Source organism: Toxotes jaculatrix, chromosome 14 (assembly GCF_017976425.1).
Source record: "Toxotes jaculatrix isolate fToxJac2 chromosome 14, fToxJac2.pri, whole genome shotgun sequence".
Taxonomy (NCBI): domain Eukaryota; kingdom Metazoa; phylum Chordata; class Actinopteri; family Toxotidae; genus Toxotes; species Toxotes jaculatrix.
The window spans coordinates 24,575,939-24,602,595 of NC_054407.1; the positions used below are offsets into that span (position 1 = coordinate 24,575,939).

The 26,657-nt window shown below is 46.1% G+C and overlaps 1 protein-coding gene across 1 annotated transcript in view; it reads right to left on the reverse strand.

Annotated features, from left to right (window-relative positions):
- kcnq3 (potassium voltage-gated channel, KQT-like subfamily, member 3) overlaps positions 1–23,547 on the reverse strand; it is a 65,509-nt gene extending 41,962 nt beyond the window's left edge. Inside the window, exon 1 of the mRNA XM_041055217.1 lies at positions 23,234–23,547. Coding sequence (XP_040911151.1) covers positions 23,234–23,547 — 314 coding nt within the window. The remainder of the gene's footprint in view (positions 1–23,233) is intronic.
- Between the last annotated feature and the right edge of the window lie 3,110 nt (positions 23,548–26,657).

Genomic DNA, 26,657 nt, shown 5'->3' on the forward strand with positions numbered 1-26,657 from the left:
ACAGGCAGCCAGACAGGAAGTGCTCCCCGCGCGGGTCAAATCAGGCCGAGAACAGTCTCCTGTGACTTCCAGGTGACATGACACCACAAAAACATCCCGTCAGACTGATAACAGGTTCATGTGCAGGTGAGGAGTGCTCTGCTTTCCTTTCTTTTAACATCTGATCAATCCTCCTTTCCTTTCAGTCAGTATTTCCGGTCCACCTGTCCTCATGTCCGGATCCAGGCATCATCTCTTCATCGGTCCTTTCCTCCATCGCCTCCAGCCTTTGTTCTACAGCTCTTCACATCTTTTTCCCCACAGCACCCGCACATTCAGTTCTTCTCCTTCTGACTCAGACTCCACAGCACCTCGCCAACGATCCTGTCCTTCCTGGAAACCTTGGCCCTTTTTCCTCCAGAGTCCAAATCTGCTTACGTGGACTCTTTGGCTCCCAGGCCTCCACTGAGCCAGTTGTTCATCTGCTGCCCTCAAACATTGATTTCGTTTGTCCTACATTTGCTTCTACATCAGTCACACTAAAAATATTTTTACTGTCTCTACATTCAGGACTAATAAAAGATTCCGCTGTAAAACAAGGCCCTCTTCCCTCTGAACCAACGTTCAAAAAGAAAAACCCTGACTTGTCAGTTTTCCGAGGATGACATCTGAACTCTGCTGTCGTCAAACACCCATCAAAATTCAGCCCGGAGACACTGTTTGACAAAAACTGCTTCTTCTGAGGCCAGATCAGCACTACGGAGCTGTGGACAGACACTGTGTGCTGCTCCGCTCTCAGCAACGTCATTAACCAAGGTCATTCTCCAAACACTAATTATTCAGCTTGGCTCGATTGTGACTGTGCAGAGAAGAACTGGAAGGTTTTCCGGGGGAAAGAGTGACTTGAACTCCTGCCACCGGCCTCTGGAGGTCAGCGAGGGACGGCTTCATCTCCAGAAAGTTCACCGTGACACCAGAAGTTCAAGAGTTTCTTAAAAGGGAAGAGAAAACTTGGCTGCGGAGCAGGTGCAGGTTCAAAGTTAAAGGAGAACTCCTTCGATTTCACACATCAGTGTGTGTTTCCAGGTGCTGGGGAGTGCTGCTGCGTATGTGAGAATCTTTACATAACACACACACTATGATCCAAACTGGGTCACATATTCAGAAGCAGCTTGTCATTAGAAAGAGGTGATGAAATGCTAAATTGGTGGAGTACTCCTTTAAGGAAACGGACCCTGTGCGGGGTTGTGGGGAGCTGCAGCTGCAGTCACCAGTTCACCTGAGCCGCATGATTTCACCTGTGGGAGGGAATCGGAGCACCCAGAGGGAACCAGGCAGGGACAAGGAAAACACGCACAGTCAACACAGAAAGAACCAGCAGGTCGGTTCTGGATTCTGCAAAAAGAATTCTTTCTTTTCTTTTTCGTTTTTTTTTTTTTTTTTTGTTTCTGTATGTGTCTCAGTCGGCCTGTTTATTTCTTCATATTGTTTCTGAGAGTGTTTTCACATGCAGGTGAACACATGGTTGTTTTCGGAGCTGACATTTCCAGAAGCTGCTCTCAGGAATCACATTGATCCTCTGTAACACTTCAGCTCCTCCAGCTGAGAAGCTGCTGCTGCTGCATGCATACTATATTTTGGTTAGTGAGCGTTTTTAGATCGGGTTGCCTAGCAACTGAGACTCTTCGTTGTATATGGCTGTGTCATCGTGCTGTAGCAAATATGCGCACACACACACACACACACACTCCCTAATCTTAACAAGCACACCCACTCACGATAAATATAGACAGCCATTGATGGAGTCAGCATACTCGTGTTGTCTCGGGGGAAGCGGAGGGTTACAGCCCCGTGTTTTATGTATGAAGAGCTCTCCGCTCCTGCGGCTCTACTGTTTGCAGCAACAACACACATAAGCATCCTCTGACAGCTTCAATCAATCTGCTGAGTGGCTGCTGCTTCCACCGTCAACAGAAATCGCTGCAGAGACTCGGATCCGTCACCACAGATCAGGAGCGAAAAAACTTCAAAGACTGCGCATCACGAACCGAACCGCAGAGAGCGGGAGACCGGAGTGAGAGCAAAACAGACTCCCTGCCTGCCCATCCAGTGGGGTTACCGTGGCAACGAGTCACATGGTTACCCTTGGCAACTGGTGCAACTGGTCCAGATGCAAGTGGGGAGCCAAAAGGGGGGAAGGCGGGCCAATGAACTGCAGCGGACGGAGGTTAAAGGAGTTGGATGCTCAGAGAGAAGAAAACAAAACTCCTCTGGTATTTGTACAGATGAGAGGAAATGTGCAGGAGTAAGAGATGATGTATTTCACACTGAAAATCATCTGTTTAGCCTCAGAGAACTGACAGGAGCCTGACCTGGAATCACAAACAATACGTCAAACATTAAAAACGGACTCTTGGTTGTGAATGAATCTGGAGGCTGAAACCTCCTCTCACAAACACGTGCATCTACTTTCCACCTCTGGTCCTCGGCGTTAATGATCCTGCAGCTTGAGTCTGAGCCCGACTGATGTTCCGTCTCGGCTCTTTTTCTCCTTCATGTTTTATCTCATCCATTAAATTAGGAAATTTACGGTTTTCTGCTTCATCTTGTAAATCTCTTTTATAAGCGTCGCTTTGTTTTCTCAGATGATCCGAGCCGGTGCTCATGTCTGTAAAGCTGTCGGTGCACCAAAGCATTCTGGGACTGTTGTACAGTGTGTGTTCCTCTGTGGGCTCTAACAACAGGACAGTTAAAAACTCCTGTGCTTAACGTGTGTGTGTTAGTGTGGTTCTGCTGAGTCAGCTGACACACACACGCACGCACACGCACGCACGCACGCACGCACGCACGCACGCACGCACGCACACACACACACACACACACTCAGCTGATATTTTTTATGTGGTCTGTGTAAATGTGGTCAAGCAAATATCTTAAACTGTAAACAACATACTTTTGATGCAGAGTAATACCTGGATCCTAATGTATGCAGCCATGTTGATGTCACATGACATAGACGTGTAAATCTGTGGAGCACACGCGGCTGAGAAATCTCACTCACTAATTTTATTTTAAATCTTTTTTTTTAAATCTCCAAATTTTCCAACAGTGTGATCTCTGCTCTGCAGCGGAGCCGGGCGTGGTCACAGGGACGCACTTCTATTGTCTACAGCTGAGGAAGAGGGTGAACAAGATGGAGAAAGAGAGGAGTCAGAGGAGGAGAGCGGGGCGGATGAGTGTACCTCTGATGGCTCCTGACAGGAAACGATAAGAAGACAAAGAGAAGGCAGAAGTGGACGGAGTGTGGGGGTTTGGGGAGATGAGGGAAAAGCCGCCAGAGAAATAAGGAGGGGAAAACAAACGGGGGGGGCGGGGGGGCAGAAATGAAAGGCTGGAGAGAGAAAAGGAAAGAACAGAGAAGCAGAGACAACTGACAGCTGGTGGCGGAAAGTGAGCGAGCAGTGACAGAGGCTGATAAAAGAGCAGGGAGCCGACAGAGCTCTGAGAAAGCTGAGAGTCCTCGGATACTTCACCACTAACTGCAGAGACTCACAGGGACAGACCTCTGTCTCTGATTTCCCCTGATTTTATTAAGGACGTTATATTTCATTATCTCATTTACTGCGGAGTCCTGCTGCGTTCTGATCTCCTCCTGTTTTAATTTGCTGCTGATGCAAACTCAGCACTTCCTCCATGTTTACCCGCTGTCTCGATAAATTTAGCATAATATCCACTGAGAACGTGAACATGATTAAACACGGAGGAGGTTACTATTTTTTTTTTTACTGTTACTGTAACAGCACGAAAAGCAGCAGTGACATCGAGCTGTGTTAGTTCAACTTTTAGCTCCCGTTGTGTGACCGTCTCATTCACTGTGTGGGAGCCAGTCCCCCGACGGTCCCACACGGACGCTCAGGGAAGACACTAACCAGACCAACACTTTCAAAACCAGTCAGTCAGTCTCCGTCCTTGAAGACTTCTCTCTCATAAAACAGTAAAGTGTGAATCTCATCTCATCACAGGGGCTGATAACGTGAATCTCATCTCATCACAGGGGCCGATAACGTGAATCTCATCTCATCACAGGGGCCGATAACGTGAATCTCACCTCATCACAGGGGCTGATAACGTGAATCTCATCTCATCACAGGGGCTGATAACGTGAATCTCATCTCATCACAGGGGCTGATGACGTGAATCTCACCTCATCACAGGGGCTGATAACGTGAATCTCACCTCATCACAGGGGCAGATAACGTGAATCTCATCTCATCACAGGGGCTGATAACGTGAATCTCACCTCATCACAGGGGCTGATGACGTGAATCTCATCTCATCACAGGGGCAGATAACGTGAATCTCATCTCATCACAGGGGCTGATAACGTGAATCTCATCTCATCACAGGGGCTGATAACGTGAATCTCACCTCATCACAGGGGCTGATAACGTGAATCTCATCTCATCACAGGGGCTGATAACGTGAATCTCATCTCATCACAGGGGCTGATAATGAGCCCAGTGCACAGTCGAAAACAAACTTCAAGCAACAGGTGAGATTTATGATTTACTGGAAATATTTTTGAACGGTATTTTTCAGTTAAGGACAGAGAGGACTTCAAGGATGAAGATGAAGTGTTTTTGCAAATGTACATCTGGTTAATGTCCCTGAGCTTTTCTATGGGTCCGGGACTGTCCTCCACAAAGTGAATGAGACAGTCCGGTCTGACTGTCTCTGTCTTTGGCTCTGAGTCTGAGCAGCTCTGCTCTTTCTGACTGACTGACTGTGTTGTACTGATGAAATTAATGCAAATACTACACACAGTGTACATTTTTCTGAATTTACCCTGTGAGATTCATGGCACAGCCCTTGAAAAGCTCTGAGAAATCCTGCAGAGGTCGGTGATATATATTTATATATAAACAGAGAGAAAGAGACTGACTGAAAGAGCAGAGGAGGGTATGGGGGGGGGGGGGGGGGGGGGGGGGTGGATGGATGGATGGATGGATGGATGGATGGAGGGATGGATGGAGGGATGGATGGAGGGATGGACAGGAGAGTGAGCGTTTGAGGGCGACTCACACAGACTCAAAGAGGTGAGGCCTGTGATCAATTATTCACAAGCCTGGGCAGGCTGGAAAATGTCAGCAGGATCTGCACATGCTCAGACCACACCACTACACATACACACACACACACACGCACACACACACACACACGCACGCACGCACACACACACACACACACCCTCTTCCCTCAGAGTTCAGGAGGAATCCCTCACTGTTATTTGATCAGTTCACTGTCAAAGTTAAAATGTGTTTCTTAGTTCAATGTGAATCATCAGTCTGTGATTTAATAAATGTTCAGAGGAGGAAGGATGTAGTTTCACTTTGTTTACTGTTTGTGTTGATCTTTTCAATCTGAGCAGATCTGTTTATATTTTAAAGCCTAAAGTAAAACTGATCCTGTCTTTACTGCACGACAGCTGCAGCCATTAGAATCAATAAGTCAACCATGCAGAGCAGAGCTGCTCTCCTTCACCACAGACTACCACAGTCACCTGACCGTCACCTTCACCAGTTCAACCACAGACAGATGTCATGTCAACGTGTCAGACTCATGTGTGATCAACACACAGGTGAACAGAATGAGACTCTAAAGGATCAGGACCAGGACCAGGATCAGGATCAGGATCAGGGCCAAAGGAACCTGACTGGGGCATCTCTGCACTTTGGTACCTCGGTTAGTTATTGCCAACAGGATGAGGTTATATCATTCATTTCTAATGTGAAGTTTATTTCATAAATAAACAACAGGAAAAAAAAAAACAAAGGAAAAACGCCCGGCTGAGGGCGTGTGCCGACCGAGTAAACCGACCATATGAACCGTGTGTTTCTGAATCCTTTAAGCTGAAACGAGACACCAGCTTTGCCATTTTCCTGGAGTCAGATTACAACTGAAAGTCAAGAATAATCAGGTTATTATAGAATGTATGGAGTGACTACACGAGCTCAGCGACGGGAGACACCTCTGCTGTTTAACCCGTCAGAGGTCGGCGTTAGTGATCAGAATGGAGGAGGATGTGGATGCACAGATGAATAAGTTTAACTATAATACATTATAGAGGGGTCTTCAGCTCAGGGGTGTGGTCTTCTTTCTAAATGATCAGTGCCATCTGTTCTGCAGATTCCATTATGCGAGTAAGAAAAAGACATGTGCACGTCCCAGAGCCCAAATGCTTTCCAGATCTAATTATCCCTTAAATTATCCCTTAAAGGCTACGGAGCGGGAGGAGTCCTCAGCCTCGTCTCGTCCTGAGCTCCTCATCCATCATCTTCCACACACTCTGAACATCAGGAGCAGAGAAGGTGAAGCAACGAAGATTTTCTCTTATGTTGTCGTTTTTTTAATGGAAATTTTGAACGTGTCACATTTCTATCTTTTTTAAAGAAGCTTCACGCACATAATTAAATGGTTTTGCAGAAAATCTACAATGGAAATCAGATTTTTGCTACTCGTTACATTTATTCATTAATTTTACAATGTCTTCATTGTAAAATGATCAAAAATATAATAAACCTGAAAGTGATTTTACCTGTGTGATGTTTAAAAGACGATGTCTTAAAATTACTGTTGACACAACATGATGTGTCATTAAAGTCTTAATATAATGACTGATCACCAAAAGCTGATTGATTTGTTTGTTGATTTGTTTATAGAAAGTGAGAAACTGACTTTGTCTTTCTGAAAAAGCTTGTTTTTCAGATTCAGATTCTTCAGCTGCATTTGATTCAGTAAAAATCGATAAAGAGGACGTAGCGTTCACATCAGTTAGTCTCAAACAGAAAAGACAGAGGGTTCAGTCAAACCTCTCGGGTCAGAGTCCAGCCGTCCCCGTCCAGCAAAAGGCAGAAGAAAGTCGATCAAACTAATCAGACGCAGTGAAAAGTCATTGTCCTGTCAAACAGGAGCTGCTGCTGCCCTTTACAAATGTTTGGAAATGGAAAATCCAACTTGTCAAGTCAGCAGCCTCTCCAGTCCCTCCACCATCGTGTCCCGCTGTGTCCTCTCCTGCCCTTCAAACACCACACGTGGGCCGGCATCTTATCCAGAGATTTGGCTTCACTACGTGTTAAATATTACAGGATATACCCTCACTGCCTCCGCTGATAAAGTTATGATCCTCCGCTGATAAAGTTATGAACACCCCTCCCGAGGTAAGACACTGAGGTAAGACCTGGACGCTCTGAAAAAAACCCACAAACTTCCTAAACTCTGCTCTTACAATAAGAAAACTGCTTTGTCTCTTTATTATGTGAAGATTAAAAATGTCTGATTCTCTTTCAGTTCAAGTCAATTCTTAACACAACTAAACCTACAGGTAAATATATATTCAGTGGCAACACAGACAGATAAAACAGCAGTTACACTAAAGGACTGCAGCTTTGAAGTGACTGGATCCCTTCTGCAAACTGATGAGTCATATGATGGATGCTAATTGGCAGCGTTTCGTCAGCTATTAAAAATGGGTCTGGTCCCTCACAGCCTTAATATCTTCTTAATGAAGAGATCTTTTTTAAAATTACTGCCGAGACACATCACATCTCAAGTCGTGTTATTACGAGTCAGAGCACCTGTGGAAAAGCAGGTGTTTTACTTCCTTTCTTAAAAGAGAAGTTTAACGTAGACTGAGACGTAACGTAGACTGAGAGCACCTACAGCCGGAGATACAGTCCGTGATTTTTAATGAACATTACGAACTTTAGTGACCTTCTCTTTGAATTTTAGGGATTTGGTCCCTTTTTTGTGATTTTTTAATTTTTAGCCTGACGAAATAATCTTAAATCAAGAATGAACACTTGTGACTCCTGGGTGGTTTCCTGCCCGATCTGGGAATAAAATCAGGTTAATCCGACAGGTGAAGACGGTTTTGGACACGTTGTGATGTCAGGGCCGGTTTCCACCGACGAAAAAGGTTCATACAGTTTATTATAACTAGGTCAAAACTTCTTTCCCCTTTAAAATGAATATGCGGCCATTAGGTTTGGCGGCTATGAAAGCCATAAGTTCTTGGCAATCGATCAACAGATGTGGATATTCCAGTCTGGACCAAGGTGGTGGACTGTCTGGCCAATCATCTTACTGCACACTGACCAACAGTGTAACATATATATTCTTTATCGTCTTGTTCCTGCTCTTCTTTGAAGCTATATGATGTTTACACTGGTTGAAATATTAAAATACAAGACTTGTGAGTGCTGCACAGTTCTACCAAATAGCACATATTAGCCCTAAATTCATTTGATATAAATTCTGAGATCTCCACTAGTAAAATAAAGTTCTACAGGTTTATTTTCCACGGCTGCGCAGTGAATAACTGTGGTTTCATCAGCCTGCAGAACAACCAGGACGCCAGCAGCTCTCATCTCATATCTGCACCAGTCTCTGTTCTATTTTCCAGTTTCACACAAAGCACTGATGCATCCGTCTGTTGACTGTCAACTGGCCCCAAAGCCCCATGGAAAAACAACAAAACCCCTCTGCAAACACAGAGAGCTCCTTTCTGCCTCCTCGCTGCCAAAACAAGCCGACTCCCAAAAAAAAAAAAAAAGGGAGGGAGAGACAAACCCTGTGGCACAGACAATCCCCTGAAGCTTAATCGCCAACGCTCAGGAAAGAAAAAAGCATTATGGGGAGAGAGCTGTGTGACGAGCCTCGGAGGAACTAGAAGCGATGCTCCATTACTGCCCTGAGAGAGCGGAGGGCGTAGAGAGAGGTAGATGGGGGTAGAAAAAGGTAGAACAAATGGTTCCTGGTGCAAAATAAAGCATGAATAAATGATGAGAGCGTAGTTCACACTGGAGCTAAGTGCTCCGTCAGCTGCAGGGAAGGTTAGCTAGGGTGGAGGTCGGCAATCTGATGCTTCGCTCTCACACATTCACTCACTGTTTTCCTGCCGTAAAAATCCCAAAACCTGAAAGCCGATTAAAACCAAACACACCACCGCTTTCCTCATGGTGCGGAGCTGAGAGGCCAGCGAGACAGGAAGTCCTTGTTATGTCCACAGAGATGCCTGGACTCCGTGCTAACATGAAATTTTAATGTCTGGGGACTTCATTGTTAAGAGAAGCAGGTGCAAGCCCATGTCAGTTTGCCTGAGGATCAGTAACCAGACCATTCAACCTGAATGGAAAACACATCTAACATCAGGACTGAGGCTCGATAACAGATCACTAAATTTAATTTATAACTGAATCTACTCAACGAATAGTCCTTTGAATCACAGGTCTGTTTGGCCTTTAACACTTTACAGTGGCCAAACACTAATTTTACAAATGAAGATCAGTTTATTTGTCACGGTTGGTTCCACTAAGGTCGAGAAAACAGTCGTATAAAGTATAAAGTCTTCTGTGGTTCTGAAGGAGTTTTGTCAGAATAACCTTATTATTTGGGGTTATAGAGAAAGTCAAAGTCATTTGAGACACCACTGCGTTACACCACACACAGACGGCATGTCTGGTCCCAGGAGCTGAACCGTGAACACTGAGGTCCAGACCGTGTGTTTCTGAAGACAGAAATCTGCTGTGGTCAGGTGATTTCAGTTAAACTTAAACTAAAAAAGATTTAAACTGATCAGTTTAATAGTTTCTAATCAAGTGTCAGCAGCTGAATGTTACAGGACTCTTTGCTAATGAAAATGAATGAGGTGTTTAATGGTCTGTGAGTAATTTACGGAGGGAATGAACAAGATAAAACATGTAAACAAGACAGTGTCCTGAGTTCAGCTCTGCTGCTTGTTGCTCTTGCAGAGAAACTTTCTCTCTAAAGTTTTTTTTAGTCATTTCCTTTTGTGAACAAACATTAAAAATGTGCAGCGTCTCTGTAATTCAGGTGGATTTTTACATAAAACATCTCTTAATGACATTAAAAGAAAAAACAAACGACCCTCCGATCAGTCTCATCTATCACTGAAAGAGAGGCGATGGTTTCCGCCTGGGGGTCTGCAGAGGAAGCTTTTAAAGGCTGGGAGCCGCAGCCTGGTTAAATACCGCTGGCTTCAAACCGCAGGCTGTCACTTTCCAAAATGGATCCCAGAGAGGGGAAGACATAAACACACACACACACACACACACACACACACACACACACTGACAGGAAGCTGCTGCTGCTGCTGAACAGGCAGGAGGAGACTGTGTGTGTTCAAGTGTGTGTTGAGATGGGAAAACTATTTGATTGTGAGAGGAAGGATGTGTGTGTGTGTATGTGTATGTGTATGTGTATGTGTGTGTGTGTGTGTGTATGTGTGTGTATGTGTGTGTGTGTGTGTGTGTGTGTGTGATAAGCTGGTAATGGTGGCTAATGTCTCTTGAGTGGCGAGCTAACAGCTAATGGAGCTACACTGTGTAAGGACTCGCGTGTTATTGTTTAAAGGCACATTCCCTGATTTATTTTAAAATCCTAAACTTTCCTTCTCACTGATCTTTGGTTTCATGAACAGATGGATTCTGTCCCTCTAACAGGATCTTTACTGAGTCACATGACTGATCACAGTGAACTGAATATTTCTGGGGTTTGGGCTCAGTCACACGAGACCAGACGCTGGATGATGGAACATCGTTTGATAAGATGAAGGATCTCCAGCTACATCTGGATGTTTTAGCATGTTTTTTGACAGAGATTCATACACACACACACACACACACACACACACACACACACACACACAGAGACACACACACACACACACACACACACACACACACAAGTGTACACTCTCCCATCAGCAGGAAATCACTCCTGGAATGTGCACAAGCAACCAAATTGTATTGCAAGAAAAGAAAACAGCTGTGCGAGCTAATCAACTGCAAATTCATTGTTAACACAAACCGTGTTAAAGCCTCCTCCAGAACACGCACACGCACACAGCACACACGCACACACGCACACACACGCACACACACACACACACACACACACACACACACACACACACACACACACACACACACACACACACACACACACACACACACACACACACACACACACACACACACACACACAGAGGTAAACTGAGCTGCAGTCCGTCCTGGTCCTGAGCTGGTGGATCAGGCTGGACAGAGGACGATGCTAACACAGTTATCATGGAGAAGCTCAGCCACACCAACAGCTCACAGTCTCCAAACAGCCCAGACCTCCTGTCTGTAATTGCTCCGGGCTCTCTGATTGGAGCAGCCGGTCGTCCATCACAGGTTTATGAAGACGAAGCTGTGACTGAACTCGTACGGTAATGACACCGAGCCTGAGATGAACCAGTCGTGATTCAGCAGCGCGCTCACTGCTGACAATCTAATCCAGAGCCAGAGCGCGGCGAGTTTAACGAGTTCATGAGTTAGATTTTTACCGACACGCAGCACAATGTAGGTAAACGACCATCACATATCTACGACAACCTAATATTCTTCTGTCTCAGGTTCGGGAGCTTTGGAGACGTAAACCAGCTGCTTCTGCTCCAGCGTGAAGCTGAGGAGCAGCTCCTGCTTCAGCTGCTGCCTCTGACACGTCCTGCACACGGATTCAGAACCAATCAGAGGTTAACGCTCCATCAGCAGCTGCTAAAAAAGCTTTCAGTCTGTCATTTACCTTCCCATTGATTTTCAGGGTGGGCTGTTGCTTTGTTTCAGGTCTTTTTCTCTCCACACACACACATATACACACACACACACACACACACACGCACACACACACACACACGGTGTCTGATGAAACTCACACAGCAGGGAACGAGCTGGAGCCTTGCAGCGTTTGCATCACGGATCCTGAGGCCAGCAGCACCCGAAGCCGCCCTGACCCACTTTCTCCATAAACACAGCATCAGAGAAAAGCAGCAGGTTTGTGGCAGTGCCTCAATCTTCCTCCCCTCAACTATCATCTATTAAATATGGATGAAGAAATGTACTTATTTATTTATATCAGCCTTCATTTGTACAGGAAATCCTGTTGATCTTCTGAAGCTGTTTCATACACTTACGTTTTCAGGCTGAACGCAGCCAGCGATCACCTACACTTCGTTTTGAAACTGTAAAAACTCGATCTTCCTGTTGCAACGTGCAAAATCACAAATTCCAATCAACTGAGTTTATTTCAGAATATTTTCGTGCTGCATCTGAACAGACGCACACCGAAACAATTTCACCCAAAGCAACACAAACAGATGCAAAGGCGGTTCACTGTATTAATGCTTCGGAGTCAACACGGCGACGATTTGTCAGAGCGTTAACGTGCAGCTCTGTCAGATGACTCGGCTCTTCAGGCTAAATCTGTCCACCAACCACACACACACAGAGCTGCTGCTCTCCATGACTCGCTGGTTCAAATCCACAGAGGCTCTGACTCATCCCTCTGTGTTACAGGGAGTCGGGGGGTGGACGAGAGGACCGGTCATTGTCTCCAGCTCGTACAGTTTATCTTCGTTTGCACTGCAGCAGGTGTGACGTTCACCAAATCTACCGGCACCTGTTTATAACCGGCAACAGTAAACGCGTTACTCTCACAGTTAATCAGCATCAGGATCACTGGGGAATACGTCTTCTACGTGTCAGGTGATCAGTGAGAACATCAACCAGAAGCAGTGACGCGTCCAAACAACAGAAATATGGGACAAACAACTGAAACTGTGAGACTTTAACAATGATAAACAGTGCACGAGCTGTGGTACTGAAGTTATTGGTTGTATTAGTTGTTTTAGATGCTTAGCCTGATTAACGGTGGGAATTTTCTATGTCTTTATTTTTCTATAGACTGTAAAACAAGAAGAATCAGAGCAGACTGTTACTGAGAACACTACATTCTTTGAGGTGGATGCTGCCTTCCAGTGCTGTCTGTAAAAAGGAGTTACGACACAAAATGCTGTTCCATTCATTAACAGTGAGAAATGTCAGGTTGTCTGGGAGCAGGTTATTTTTACCCTCATGTTACAGGAAGTAGAAGACGACTCAGGCAGCCTGTGAAAATCACTGACACGGCAGATTCAGACGGGACTGAAATTACAGACAGTAATGACCCCCCTCCCCCCCCCCCCCCTGCTGGGCGTTAACTCCCCCGCCTCGCCCCGAACAACTCCTCTATGACTTAGAGAAGGAAGACCACACACACACACACACACACACACACACACACACACACACAATCATCATTGGATCGAATAGACTGGCTGAGGTTTGGTGTTCAGCACCAGCTGCGCAGAAAGGGATTGTGGGATTGAAGAAGGGGGAGTTTCCCTTTACAAAAGTCAGATCTCCTTTCTCCTCCTGGTAAGATCATCCTCCTCAGGGTCCGACTGCTCCACCAGCACCCATCGATCCCTGTCTGTGTGCACGAGAGGGGGAGGGAGTGTGTGTGTGTGTGTGAGTGTGTGTGAGTGTGTGAGTGTGTGTGTGTGTGAGTGTGTGAGTGTGTGTGAGTGTGTGTGTGTGAGTGTGTGTGAGTGTGAGTGTGTGTGTGTGAGAGAGTGTGAGTGTGTGAGTGTGTGTGAGTGTGTGTGAGTGTGTGTGTGTGAGTGTGTGTGAGTGTGTGTGAGAGTGTGTGTGAGTGTGTGTGTGTGAGTGTGAGTGTGTGTGAGTGTGTGACTGTGTGTACTTCAGCCGTTGCTGTGACAGGAAAATGTGTTTGTCTGAAAATTTTGAAAACAACTGCTACAAGTATTAATACCAATAGTATCACCAGTATGACACAGTTCAGTACTACAGCTGCTGATTCTTCTACTACTTTACTTTGTCTACATTTACTATAGTTTGTGAAATTTCACACTAAAAAAAAATTTTGCCCAAATTTGACCTTTGGTGTTTCCATTAACATTAACATCTGCACTGGAATCAGGCCAGTACAGAGGGTCAGAGCCCACATCCATCATCCATCATCCATCACCGCTCGTGTGTTTAAAGCCCTAAGCAGAAGCCAAACCCTGTGAGGATCATAACCATAAAGCTGTGAGTAATGCTTCATCTTTGATGAGACTCTGGGAAATCGCTTATTACTCTGTTTCCCAGCATCCTTCGTTTGAGCCGTAAACCTCGTCCCCCTGAGAGACAAACGAGCTGAGAAATCATCGTTAACCAGCTGCTAAACCTCGGCGGTGCCGCTCCACCAAACCACTCTGCCGCATCACAAACATGAAACATCAACTTATCTGATCAGCTCTGGCCTCGACTTTCCACTGTGGCCTGAAAACAAACATCTTCACTGTTTTCATCAAACAGAAAGGCCGTCAACAAACCCAGAAAAACACAAAACTTGTCAGATTCCACAAACACACAAGGAGAGATGACACGGCAGCACATCTGTGCAGAGCGCTGGTGACGGCTCTCACTGGAACTTTCACCGTCTACATTAGCAGAATAACACAGGTTTAAAACCAACTCTTCATTCCAGCTCACTGGCTCGCAGCTGACGGTTCCAGCATTCTGCTGCACACCTGACGTAAATCAAACCCGACGGCATCGCTCTTCAGCAGGCTGAGGCCTGAGGCAAACCGCCCCGGGGGACGGTGGAGGTTGGAGCCTTTGGGCGCCACGAACATTACAGTTGTCTGGGTCAGAGCGTTGGACGGAGGAGAGAGTGGAGAGTGCATCAGAGGAGGAAATGTACAAATACTGATAACAGCAGGAAAATTCAATTTGTTCTGGTGTTTGGGGTAATTGTGCACGGGAGGAAGACAACACTGCACGTCCCCACGGGATTGTCATGGAAACGCAGAATCACCCGGACTAATGTGGATCGGAGAGGTTCGGCTGCTGAATCATCGATGAAATGAGCGATTGTCGAGCGTGACGCAAACACGGAGCACGAGATCATCAGCGACACGACGGGTTCAAGCAGCGCGACTGAAATCTGATCTCACACACACACACACACACACACACACACTCAGACTGAGGTGTGTTTGATCCCATCGCAGTGATGAACATGTCACTGCAGCAGCTCCGTCACTGTGAGACTGTTTATCTTGTTCATCGTGCTCATCACCACAGAGGCCTCTGATATCACTGCTCCAGCTCGGTATCACTCCAGTGTTCACCGGTGGATTGTTCCTATAGTTTCCTCTGAGCTAAAGTGACCACGCAGCCGCTCACTGTAAAGGAAAGGACGCTCAGTTTTGAGTCATTAAGCTTCAGTGGGACAGAGATGTGGATCTGTTTTGCTCCCACAGTGATCAGAGCGACACTGAGCTCTGTTACAGGGTGCATGGATGTCATGTCTGTATTTCCTGCTGTTAGCTGTGAATCGTACAGTTTGATATTTCTGTTTGAGATTTCCTGGTGAATCTCAGCAGCGTCGCTGATCTCTAGTTTCACACCAACACTGCAATTTGAAATCACTGTGCAGGAAAAAGCCAGAGTTCCAGTGTTTGGCTGCGTGTGAGCTATAAAATCAAGCCTAACACACTCTCCTGCTGCGTTAACACCCTGCTGTCCCCACTGAGTAACACCTGAGGGCCTCATTATGTCACTCACGACCTCCTGATCCACCGTGAAGCCATTTCTCTGCACAGGTAAGAGCCTTTTGACAGCAGGTCATACAGCGTCCACTCATCAAGACCGGACGGAGGCTTTACAGATGATTCCCAGCAGAGCAGAGTTTCAAGTGGCTCGTCACCGACGACAAACATAAATAATCACGTTAAATTTCTCATGAAACATATTCAGTGTCCACTCTGTTCATGTTTGGAACCAGGCAGCTGGAAGCACATTTCCATAGAACTCATCCAAAGCTCAGCAGCGTTGGACGGTCACATGGTTCTGGCAGCAGACGGTAACTTCCTGTCAGCAGCAGCAGCAGCTCCATCGCCTCGGCTCTGAGCCAGCTCAGTGGGAGCGACTCCTAAATGAACATGTAACTTCAGAGTGTCAGAGCGACTGCAGGCTCTGCTGCGAACAGCCAAACTGTTTCCGCCGCAGGACAAACAACACATGAAGAGACGAACCTAACTTCAGCCCGAGCTTCAGGGACAAACAGCAGCTGCTTCTCACCTGCAGCGCTGATCCAGGAACAACTGCGTGTTTTCACGCGTGAAACACACGACGTGCGTTCTGATGAGAGAAAGATGTCGTGCTCCTTCTCAGACCTCTGACGTTTCCACCCACACTGAAACTAACAATCTTTATTGATTTGAGCCTTTTTCACAAATTGTTTTCTTTGAAAAACTGAAAAAAGTACAAAAAAAAAAACCTTTGACAGGAGTAACCGTCGCCTGCTTCTTCCCTGGATGTAGCTCCGTCTGTAGGAAGAGGCCCTGACCTGCGACGGCTGATGGAGCCTCAGATTTCTCTCTTATTTCAAAAACCTTTTAATTTGAGAAACTTACCACGGCAGCATTTTCCCAAACACTGAGACTGCTTCTCTCTTTTCAACCATTTTATCCCGGTTTTCATGTCATGACTTTTCACAGGCTGCATGAGATGAAATTTCTAGTTAATTGAGCCTCGACCTTAAACTTCTTCTCTCCATCAGCTCCACCACTGAATGACTCTCCCACTGGTGCAACACTGGTCGAAGATGAATGTCATTAGTGTAAATGACCACAGCCACAGAGTCCATTAGGAAACCCTGAACTGAATCCAAGACTGGTAAACATAAACAGAGTCATGAGGGAACATTACAGATGAGACTGAGCTCACTGGCTGATGTGAACAGTAATTTACTGTCTATAACAAAAGGCCATTGACAGCAAGTTTCTTTGGCCCGGCAGAGGACACTCTTAAAGTTCACTATCAGCTCGACCTGTCAATCAACTAAGCTACAGCTGTGCAGGAAACAAGAGCCACCAACAATGTAGACCGAAGAGAGGAAGAGTTCAATTTACGGAAAATCATTTGAGCTCTGCACAAAAACATGTTGGAAAAAGGAAAAGGAAAGAACGGCCGGCAGCTTCCTCTGCAGTTTGTTGGTAACGAGGATCAAACCAGCAGCTTCTGAACAACGAGCCGAGCCGTGAAAGTGTCAGTCGAGCTTCACACAAACACACTTCATCACATCCTCAGGCTCCGAGGATCCTAAAACTCACTTCTGTCAGCGGCTCACCTTTCAATCCAAACATTAAAGATAATCAGTGAATCTGCAGTCGGGCCAGAGGCGGCATGAGCCGCTTCCGTTTGAGTCATCGAGTTGTGAGCTCAATTAACTCCTCGCTCAGCTGATGTGCACTGTGACCGCCCGACTCCCGCCCTGTGGAATCTGCTGCTGTGCTATTTAGAGTTACTAATTGCTAATGAGTGCTCACCGCCCCTAACGAGCCGCACACGCTGCTTCCGGTCTCTAACTCCGCTGTGTCGGTTTCATCCCGCTGCCGTTCGATCAGGTCACTTTAAGCCACAAGCGAAAGACTCACGTGTCCATCAGAACAGGACGTCGGCTGTTATTCAAGCATTTCTGCTAAAGCGTCAGAGTGTAAATCAGCAACCAAATCACGGCAGAATAAAAGAAAAGACAGAGGAGAGGAAGGCAGAAAAGTGACAGAACGTTTCCCTGTCTCCGAGTCCTCCAGCCACAGCCAAACATTTGTGAGCCTGGCTTTAGATTTTCATGAGATCAAACCCTGTTTGTATTTTTAGTGTTGAAGCGAGTCCGATGACAAACTACACCAGCACAGTTCTTCCACCTATGAGGAATTTTCAGATATGTTTGTTGATGTATTAAGTGCATCACCCAACAACAACACAATTCAAGTCGGGGACAAAACAAGGACACATCAGCAGGGGAAACACATTTCTAGGCCTCCAGAGCCGACGTGGCTGTTTTCACTAACAGGAAGTTCACGACACGACCACTGTGCCTGTTACTAAACGCACAACGTGTTGTTCTGCGAAAGAAAAGAAGACAGTGACTGCATCTGGAGACGTGGCGTTTAAGTGCGGCATTGTTCTGGTTCAGCCTGAACTCAGATGGTAATTACGCGCACAGCAGTTTTCTACGGGGCAGAAATAGATTGTGTGGACTCAGTGAAATCACGGGAGATCGAGAGTGAACTGGAAGCTCGTCAGTGAATCGTCAGTTTTCTTTTGTTTCAGTTTGACGACAATCAGAGATTTTAAACGAAGCTCTGGGAGGAAAACTGAGCTGAGCCGGTAAAACAGTATATTTACACCACACAACATATGTTTGGTGATTTTTTGACAAATGATTAAATCAAAAGTTTTTTTTTTCTGCCGACTGACTAAAGCTCTAATAGACTCATCATTCTAGGATTAATAGAATTAACACGTTTGTAATTTTGTAATATTCTTAATGGAGTCTGGTGTGCTCAGGCTCTGTGGTGTGGTCGCTGTCCGTGGTGCTGAAGTCAGCGCCGTTCACTGCAGAACCTCAAGTTCTCAATGTTCTTTTCAGTTTCCCCTCAAACAGTTTCAGGGTAAACAGAACCGTGTGTTCCACCACATCTCATCACACTTTACCTGAGACCAGCGTTCATGTCTGAGCTGTGTGTGTGTGTGTGTGTGTGTGTGTGTGTGTGTGTGTGTGTGTGTGTGTGTGTGTGTGTGTGTGTGTGTGTGTGACCCTGCATCACTGTGTTGGTGTGACAAGACCAAGAGCTTTGTTTTAGTTGGATGACGATGAATCTGACGTGAATCCAAAAGGTTGAGAAAGCACCGTACGAGCATGAGGGGCTGGAAAACGGACTCAACATCAACATTGTGGAGAAGTGAAGGGGGGTGGGGGGGTGAGAGAGCAGTATATGGGCATGAAAAAGAGATAGAGAGAGATGGGAATTATACAGCCGTGCATTCTGGGAAGAAGCCCTCCTGTCAGGCGTGTCTGGATGCCTGGACGAGGCCAAGGTTCAACACTGATCTGCCACCGAAACTGCTGACGTCGAACATCTCGTGTTTCCCTCGCTCGCCCTCCACATCTCTATCTGTCTCTGTTCATATCGCTCTCTCTCTCTCTGCTTTCACACATGCTCGCTCTACCTGACTCTCAGCCTCCACTGTAGATCTGATTTCACTCTCTCAGTGTTGTTATGGTAACCAAAATTTCGGTACTACAGTCCCTCAGTCCTGTAATGGAAGCCTGACAGTGTTGCTTCTGCAGCCGGAACGTTCCCTCGCTGTGCCGCCTCCAGGGGGCGCACACACGCCTCACATTCACACGAGATGGAGATTTAATTAAATACAAAACTTCCTGCAGTAGCTGAAGATGCGGATCAGCAGGAACATGCAGTGATTCCGCTGATCAGGGATCAGATCAACGCTCCGATCTTCAGAATAACCACGAGGCGTCAGCTGCTGTTCTCACTGCGGTGACGCTGCATGTCCACCGTGTTGGCAGAACGAGACATAAACATCTGATTGGACTGGACCAGTGTTAACGTGAGAGCTGACATGACTCTGCCTGCCCGAGATGCTTCGACCAGCTTTCTGTTTCCAGCCTGGTTGTTTAACATTGATCAGTTATTGGCATAAAACCTCTTCCAGATGTGACTGAGAGGAAATTAGTGAAGCCGCGGCGCGATTCTATCGACAGCTTCAGAAAACTCACGGCCTGAAGTGTGCAACATGCGAAAGATGGTCAGATCAGATCTGATGGAAATTCAGCTGAATAAACATCTGAAGAAATCGAGGTGCTTCACTTACAGTAAGTTTTTAGTCACTTTTACTAAAAAGACGAGTCAGATGATGAAACAATGGAAGAATCAAACCGACTGATCCATTAACTCTCTGACATCATTCCAACATCTGTATTCACCTGGAAACATGTGACGTGTACATGTTCCATGAGTACCACGATGTCTCTCATACATTTACCACTGATGACAATGAGAATAAGACAATGAAACTGTCTCTCCCATCGTCTCCTATCATTCATCACAGAGTCCAACACCATTCACGGAGCATGGAGACAGTCCATCAGACCTCTGATGTGACCCATCAGGCCTCTGCTGAATCTGAGTCACACTGAGTCAAACCGACGGTTAGTGCTGATCTGCCTCAGTTCTCTTCTCACTTTACTGAAATTAAACTGTTCCTCGTTTTTCCAGGACCCTCTGAAACCTCCTCCGGGGCCGTCGGTGTTCCCTGAGCCCCTCGTGGGGAACCAAAGTGATCCAAAGCCATCCGGCTGATATTAAAACCCCTGTGGGTAAGGAAAAGACTGCCAGCTTAAATTGAATTAGCTGGGTTATCAGTCAAACTGCCAGTCTGTCAGAGGAACCGTTAAACAGACATCCTGACCCCTGAATCAGATCTGACTACATGTGGAGGAACCTGGACTAGATTGTCAGGTTAAGTAATTCCACGACGAGCTGATCTGTCAGAGTCTAAAACGACAAAAAAAAACTTTTCACGCTGATTTTGGTTGAATAAAACAGGAAGCTGCTGTTTGTGTTTTTACATATTAAACATCTCTCTCCTCCTCACACGTCTGTATTTTTCCTCCATTCTTTATCTCAGTCCACCCATCTGCTTCTGCTCTTTAATCCTCGTCCCACTTGCCTCTCCTTCCTATACATGTGTCACGTTGAAGTGTTGCCTATGCATCATAATCTGTGGGTGAGGAGTGTGAGTAACGCTTCCCCTGCTGTCAACACAAACCGCTGAAGTGCCCTTGAGCAAGTCACTTAGCACCCAGAGAGCTCCAGTAGAGCAGAGCAGTGGTTTAAAGCAGCAGCAGATCGGACGTGACGGCGTCTGCAGCGCCTTCGTTCCGACTGTAAAAAGCATGTTTTAAATCGTGTCACGTACATGATTCACCTTTATTTTCTGTCTTATTGATAGAATTTAAAAATAATAACAATAACGTTTTTTTAAGGCTCAGTTCACCTAAATTATAAAATAAAAAAGGGAGCGAACATAAAGTGGAGGGGAAGCTGCTCTCTCAGCTGATTTCAGCCGACAAAAGGCTGAATTTTAAGTGTCATTTCATGCTCAGAGCAGCTCTGACGCCAGCGGCCCATATGGAGCAGCCATATTGGAAGCTGCATATGTTGTGTTGCAGAGAAACATGAGAGCTGTCAGCTGAGCACGAGACGCGTGATGAGCTGAGGGATGAGTCAGTCTCCTCAGACTCGTCTGATCACAGAGTGTTTTCCTCTCTCGTCTCTGAGTTCATGAGCCCAGAACAGAACAAAGACACGTCACCTGAGTCCACAGGTGAGAGGAGGGGAACGTCTTTAAGGACGTTTCTGCCCTGAGCTCAGACTCTCAGGTTCCTCCTAACAGGCTGCGCACAAACTGAACATGTTCTCAACATGAAAAAGGAAGATAAACAAATATTTTTCATTTGTGTCGCATAAAAACTTGTTACTGAAAGTTTGAGACTAAGATGCACTGAGAAAAGATGAACTTATCAAAAACATAGTTTCAAGTAAACTTAACTGGTCAATAAACTGGTTATCAAGTTATTTTGGTTTGTAGTTATCAAACAGCAACTATAAACAACAATAACAACAAAAACTATAAATATATATAAATAAGTGTCATTAACTCTGAATCATATTAAGCTACACTCAGGTTTGACAAAAATGAAACGAAGCAGTGTGAAAAAAAACTGTTTTATGAGAATAAAATTATTTCTGAAATCTTTTGATCTGTTCTGAGCTGAAAATGCAGGATGAGAAATAAACAAACAGCACATCACTTCTCTGTTTACGGCTGCAGCTGATGAGTTTGCAACTCTGGCAACTGAAAAACAACAGTGAACCAACAACAGCAACAACAGTGAATTTTCAGATGCGCCGGCTCAGGAAAAACAAACAAAAGGTATTTTCCCTCCTGCTGCTATCGAGTGTCGTTTTGGCAGATGCTGAAATCTCAGCGTTTATCACAGGAGAACTGAGACGTCTCCAACCGGCTGAGACACAGGCTGAGGACTAACTGCTGCTGCTTCATCAGAGGGAAACAGGCCGAGCGTCCAATCAGCTCTCAGACCTCTCATACACACACACACACAATCACCTGAAAACACTCTCACACACAATCACCACTTTTCCTGCTGAACTGCGATGGCGGCAGATTGTGCAGCACGTGGACACAGTTACACAACCTGAGCAGAGCTACAGGCTGGAACCAAACAGGACGAGCAGCGTATCAGTTTCTCAGCTTCGTCATCTCCTCGCTGTCGGAGTACATGTCCTGGTACACGTTTGGATTGGACACAACACGTTTCAGGACTATATTTAATAAAAGTACAGAAGCATCGGCTTCAAAATGTACTGACAGTCATCAAATACAGTGACAATGAGCCCCGTCAGTGTTACTGCATCAGTTCTGAGGCAGGCGAGCCGGACCTGAACTGTATTGTACTGAGATGAAGTCAATTTTAACAGCTTTGTATATTTTGGGGAGTTTTAACCTACAACACTGCAGATTAAACAAACTGAAAAGTACAAACTACGACTGTGAGATAAATGTCGTGGAGTAAAAAGTACAGCAAAATGGAAACACTCAAAATACAAGTTCCTCAAAATCTGTATGTAAGTACAGAGGAAATGTTCTTCGACATGTGCCGAAACATGATATCTGAATATATCGCTGGGAAACGGTGACGGACACGTTTCAGCCCGATCTGAAGTTTGATGTCTTCACTTGTTTTAACTCAGAAATCACCAGAGCTGACTGCACAACCAGCCCAGCACACTGTCCACGTCTTAGCAAACAGGTGAGAGTAAGACAGCAGCTAAAACCACCACATCCAGAGAAGCTGAGCTGAGAGAGTTTGGTAACCTACTCCAACAGAAAATATCCCACTGACCACACATCACGTTTCATCAGCCTGTTTCTGCCGGAGCTCCACTTATGTAAGTTTGGTGGGTTTAAGTGTTTTTAGAGTTTTGGAAGCAGAAGCAATCACATGAAAACCTCTCTGATCCAAACACTGTAAAAAAAACAAAACTTAATTCTAACCCTACCCACAGCTGAAAACTTCAGCTCAGACAAAAACACAACTGGAAGGTGAAGGAAAGCGTCCAGGGGCAGAGACCCGGGCTGTGAGGTTCCATAACAAAGCAGCTACAGTGACATTCAGGAGGAAACTATTCATTTCCACAGCAGTATTAGGTTAGGACCTAACTGGATTCCACATCAGTGGAGTACAAGCCTTCATTAATGGACTGAAAATTGCTGCAACAAAGTGACTCCACTGCTTCCCGAGACTCTGACACATAAAGAATCAGGCTTCTGCAGCTGCTCCGTGACTCTGTGCAGAGCAAGCCGTTACTAACGACCGCGCACGAGTTGGAAAAAACGCTGTTTCATGTACTCACACGAACGCGTGGTAGAGCAGCGCCCATCCTCTCGGCCTCTCCAGCGCGTCGTAGATCAGGTTCTGGATCCTCCTCTTACGGATGTTATTCCTCTTGACCGGCCGGGTGTAGCTCAGGGGGGTCTTGGCCAGCAGCCCGATGCCGATGCCCTGAGAGCCTCGCTTGAAGTCATCCCGGCCCTGAGCCACCAGCAGCAGGGCGCCATCCTTGTCCGCTCCCCCGGTGCCTTGGTCCAATAAGTCCCCGGGAGCAGCGCCGGAAGCCTTCTTCTGCTCCTCCGAGCCGCTAGCGACGGTCCTGGACCGGAGCCCCATGGTCAGTGCTGGTTGCCCGGTGTGGGCAGCATGCCATGATCCGAGCGCTGGATCCGGAGACACCCCCTCTTCAGCCGCGGGTCATTTAAGGATGTGGTCCCCGGCGCGAAGGGAGGTGCTCAGCAGTCTGACTGGAAAACAGAGAAAGGGAGGAGGGACAGGGGGGTAATAGTGGAGGTGGGGGGGAAAGGGAGGGGGCGTTATATCTCTAATTTTGGGAAACCATCGGCATCTGGTACATTTTCAGGCGCGCAGAGCAGAAACGCGACCGGAAATTTAGAAGAACTGTGCGTAAAAATCGCAGAAAAAAAACACGCCCTTCTGATAAGAACGGCACAGAATCATTACAGTGACAGCACACAGGAGATGGAGCCACCACAAAGTCGGATAAACTCCCAACGAAGCACCACAGACACGTTTTCAGTCCAGTATCACAGACATTTTACGCGACACGAAGCAAAAACGTCTGATTCCTGACGATCGTGAAACCTGTCGATCACCCACTCAGTTTAAAATCAAAGGGGCATCAAGCAACAATTGCCCCCCCCCCCAAAAAAAAGAAAGAAAAACACACACACACACCGGAGGGAGACAAAGACTTGGCATTACGATGCATCCACCTCTCCCTCTCCCTCTCACACACAGACACACACCATATAAAAAGACACCTATGGGAGGAAACACACTGAAGACAAAAACGGCTCCAACCAGCCGCACCGAGCCCTACCAGCAGCGGATCCCATGCATGGCTCGTGTCTCCGGGGCTTCCAGCCTCCATCCACCTGCAGAGGAAGTGGCGCTGAGGCGGCGGCGGCAGAGGCAGCAAAGGAGGAGGAGGAGGAGGAGGAGGGTGGAGACGGAGGATGGAGAGCGGAGATGCAGCGAGGAGGAGGTCGATACTGAAACTGAAGCGGAGGAAAAGCAGGAGAGAGAGAGAGAGAGAAAGAGAGAGAGAGAGGGGATCAGGATTTCATAAGCAGCAACGCGGACGTGACGTGCGCGCGCACACTCACACACGCACAGCCTACACACACGCTGGTATGTGATCACGCGCAGAAAGGGACCGTACACCTTTAAGTTACACGCATGTAAACACAAACAGGTGAGAGAAGGCGCGCGCACGTCAACTTAATGTGCACAGTCATGTACACATGTTCGCGCGCGCTGGCATAAACTCGTTGCACTGTGGATTCTGCAGTGACCATAAAAAGATTCTTATTCTTATAAGTGCGACATGAAGATGAAGACACACACTCACACACACACACACACACAGACACACACACAGAGACACACACACACAGACAGACACACACACGCACACACACACACAGACAGAGACACACACACACAGAGACACACACGCACACACAGACACACACGCACACACACACACAGACAGACACACACGCACACACACACACACACACGCACACAAACACACACAGACAGACAGACCCACACACACGAGGATATATAAGCACACATAATTTAACACACTCAAAAAAACAAAATACAAATTTGCCAACACGCACAGACACCGACAGGACCGGCACCGGAAGAAGAATTCATATGATTTAATAAAACAAATAATCAATAACAATTAAAAGTCCTGCTTTCAAAGTCCAGAACATGAGAAACAAATGAAACTAACCATAACAAACACAATGAACCCGTGAACCTTTAATTCTCATGTTATTCTAGTCGCATCGCTTCCGTTTGTAAAACCTTTATTCTGTTTGTGAAAACACACAAACACCTGGTTTGTGCAGTTTAAGTTCGTCAGTGTTTGGACCTTCAGCGCATTACATCAAAGCACTGATCCAACCAGGACAACTACACAAACAACAACAACAACAACAACAACAACACGCTGCATTAATGCGCTGCACTCACCGAAGATCCTGCGAATCCAACTACTACACCACCACCATCACCATCACCACCACCACAACAACACGCTGCATTAATGCGCTGCACTCACCAAAGACCCTGTGAATCCAACTACACCACAACAACAACAACAGCCATGTAGAACATGGTCCAGGCCACAGTTCGGCATTTTGGTCCAAGTTTTCCAAACCTGCACAGACACCTGTCCACACACTCACCTGGACGCTGTGGTGCTTCCTGTTGGCGCCAAACAACACCGGAAGTGACATCATCAAAACGGTCAAAGGTCACGAAATTAAAAAAAAAAAAGTGAATCCAGTGATTTTTATAGCACACGTACTCCAGACACCATAAGTCTTTATAACATAGAAATCCTTCTCATACTATTACCAATAATAATAATAATAATAATAATAATGATCATTTTTCATTAATATGTCGCCTCCTCAGGTCCAGTGCGTCTTTATTTAATGTCAGATTTGACATGTTTGAACCGTTTGTCCTTGTATCAGGGGCCAGTTTTACACTTTAGCTTTAATTACGATGAACAGATAAACACAGTGAGGAGGAAGCTTCTTCGTACTTTTTCAAACGTTATCAAACACCATGAAAGGTCTTTACATTTAAAAGGTTAGGTGTAAAACATTAAGTATACTAATGAAATTGAGAGAGATTCCATACATGAATTTAAATGAAGTCAAACTGAAAACACTGTTCTTCAGTGATGGTTTCCATCAGTGTCCAACGCTTTCATCATCTGATCACAGGTTTGTGCTCCAGCTCTAATCTAATCTGTGCAGGTCAAACAGTCTCTACGTGAGGTGGAGGAAGTTCTCACACACAGTAAACACAACAATGTCCAAAAAAAAAAAAAGTTTACTTTTACAAGTAAAGGCCCGTCATTTAAAATCAGGCACACACACACACACACACACACACACACACACACACACACACACACACACACACACACACACACACACACACACACAGCCCTGCAGGATTTGCCCAGTAGAACAGAACAATCTTAAAATAGATTGATTGCGCGTCTCGTGGCCTTTAGTAATTCTACTTAATCTTTGGGGGTCGGAGGATTTGACTAATTATCAGAGTGAAAAACGACAGAACGAGTCCGTAATTGAAAAAGCAATAATTTGAGTCGGGCTGTCGGCTGCTGTGCTCGGCCGTCCTCTGCTTCACAGCAGCTCTGACACAGT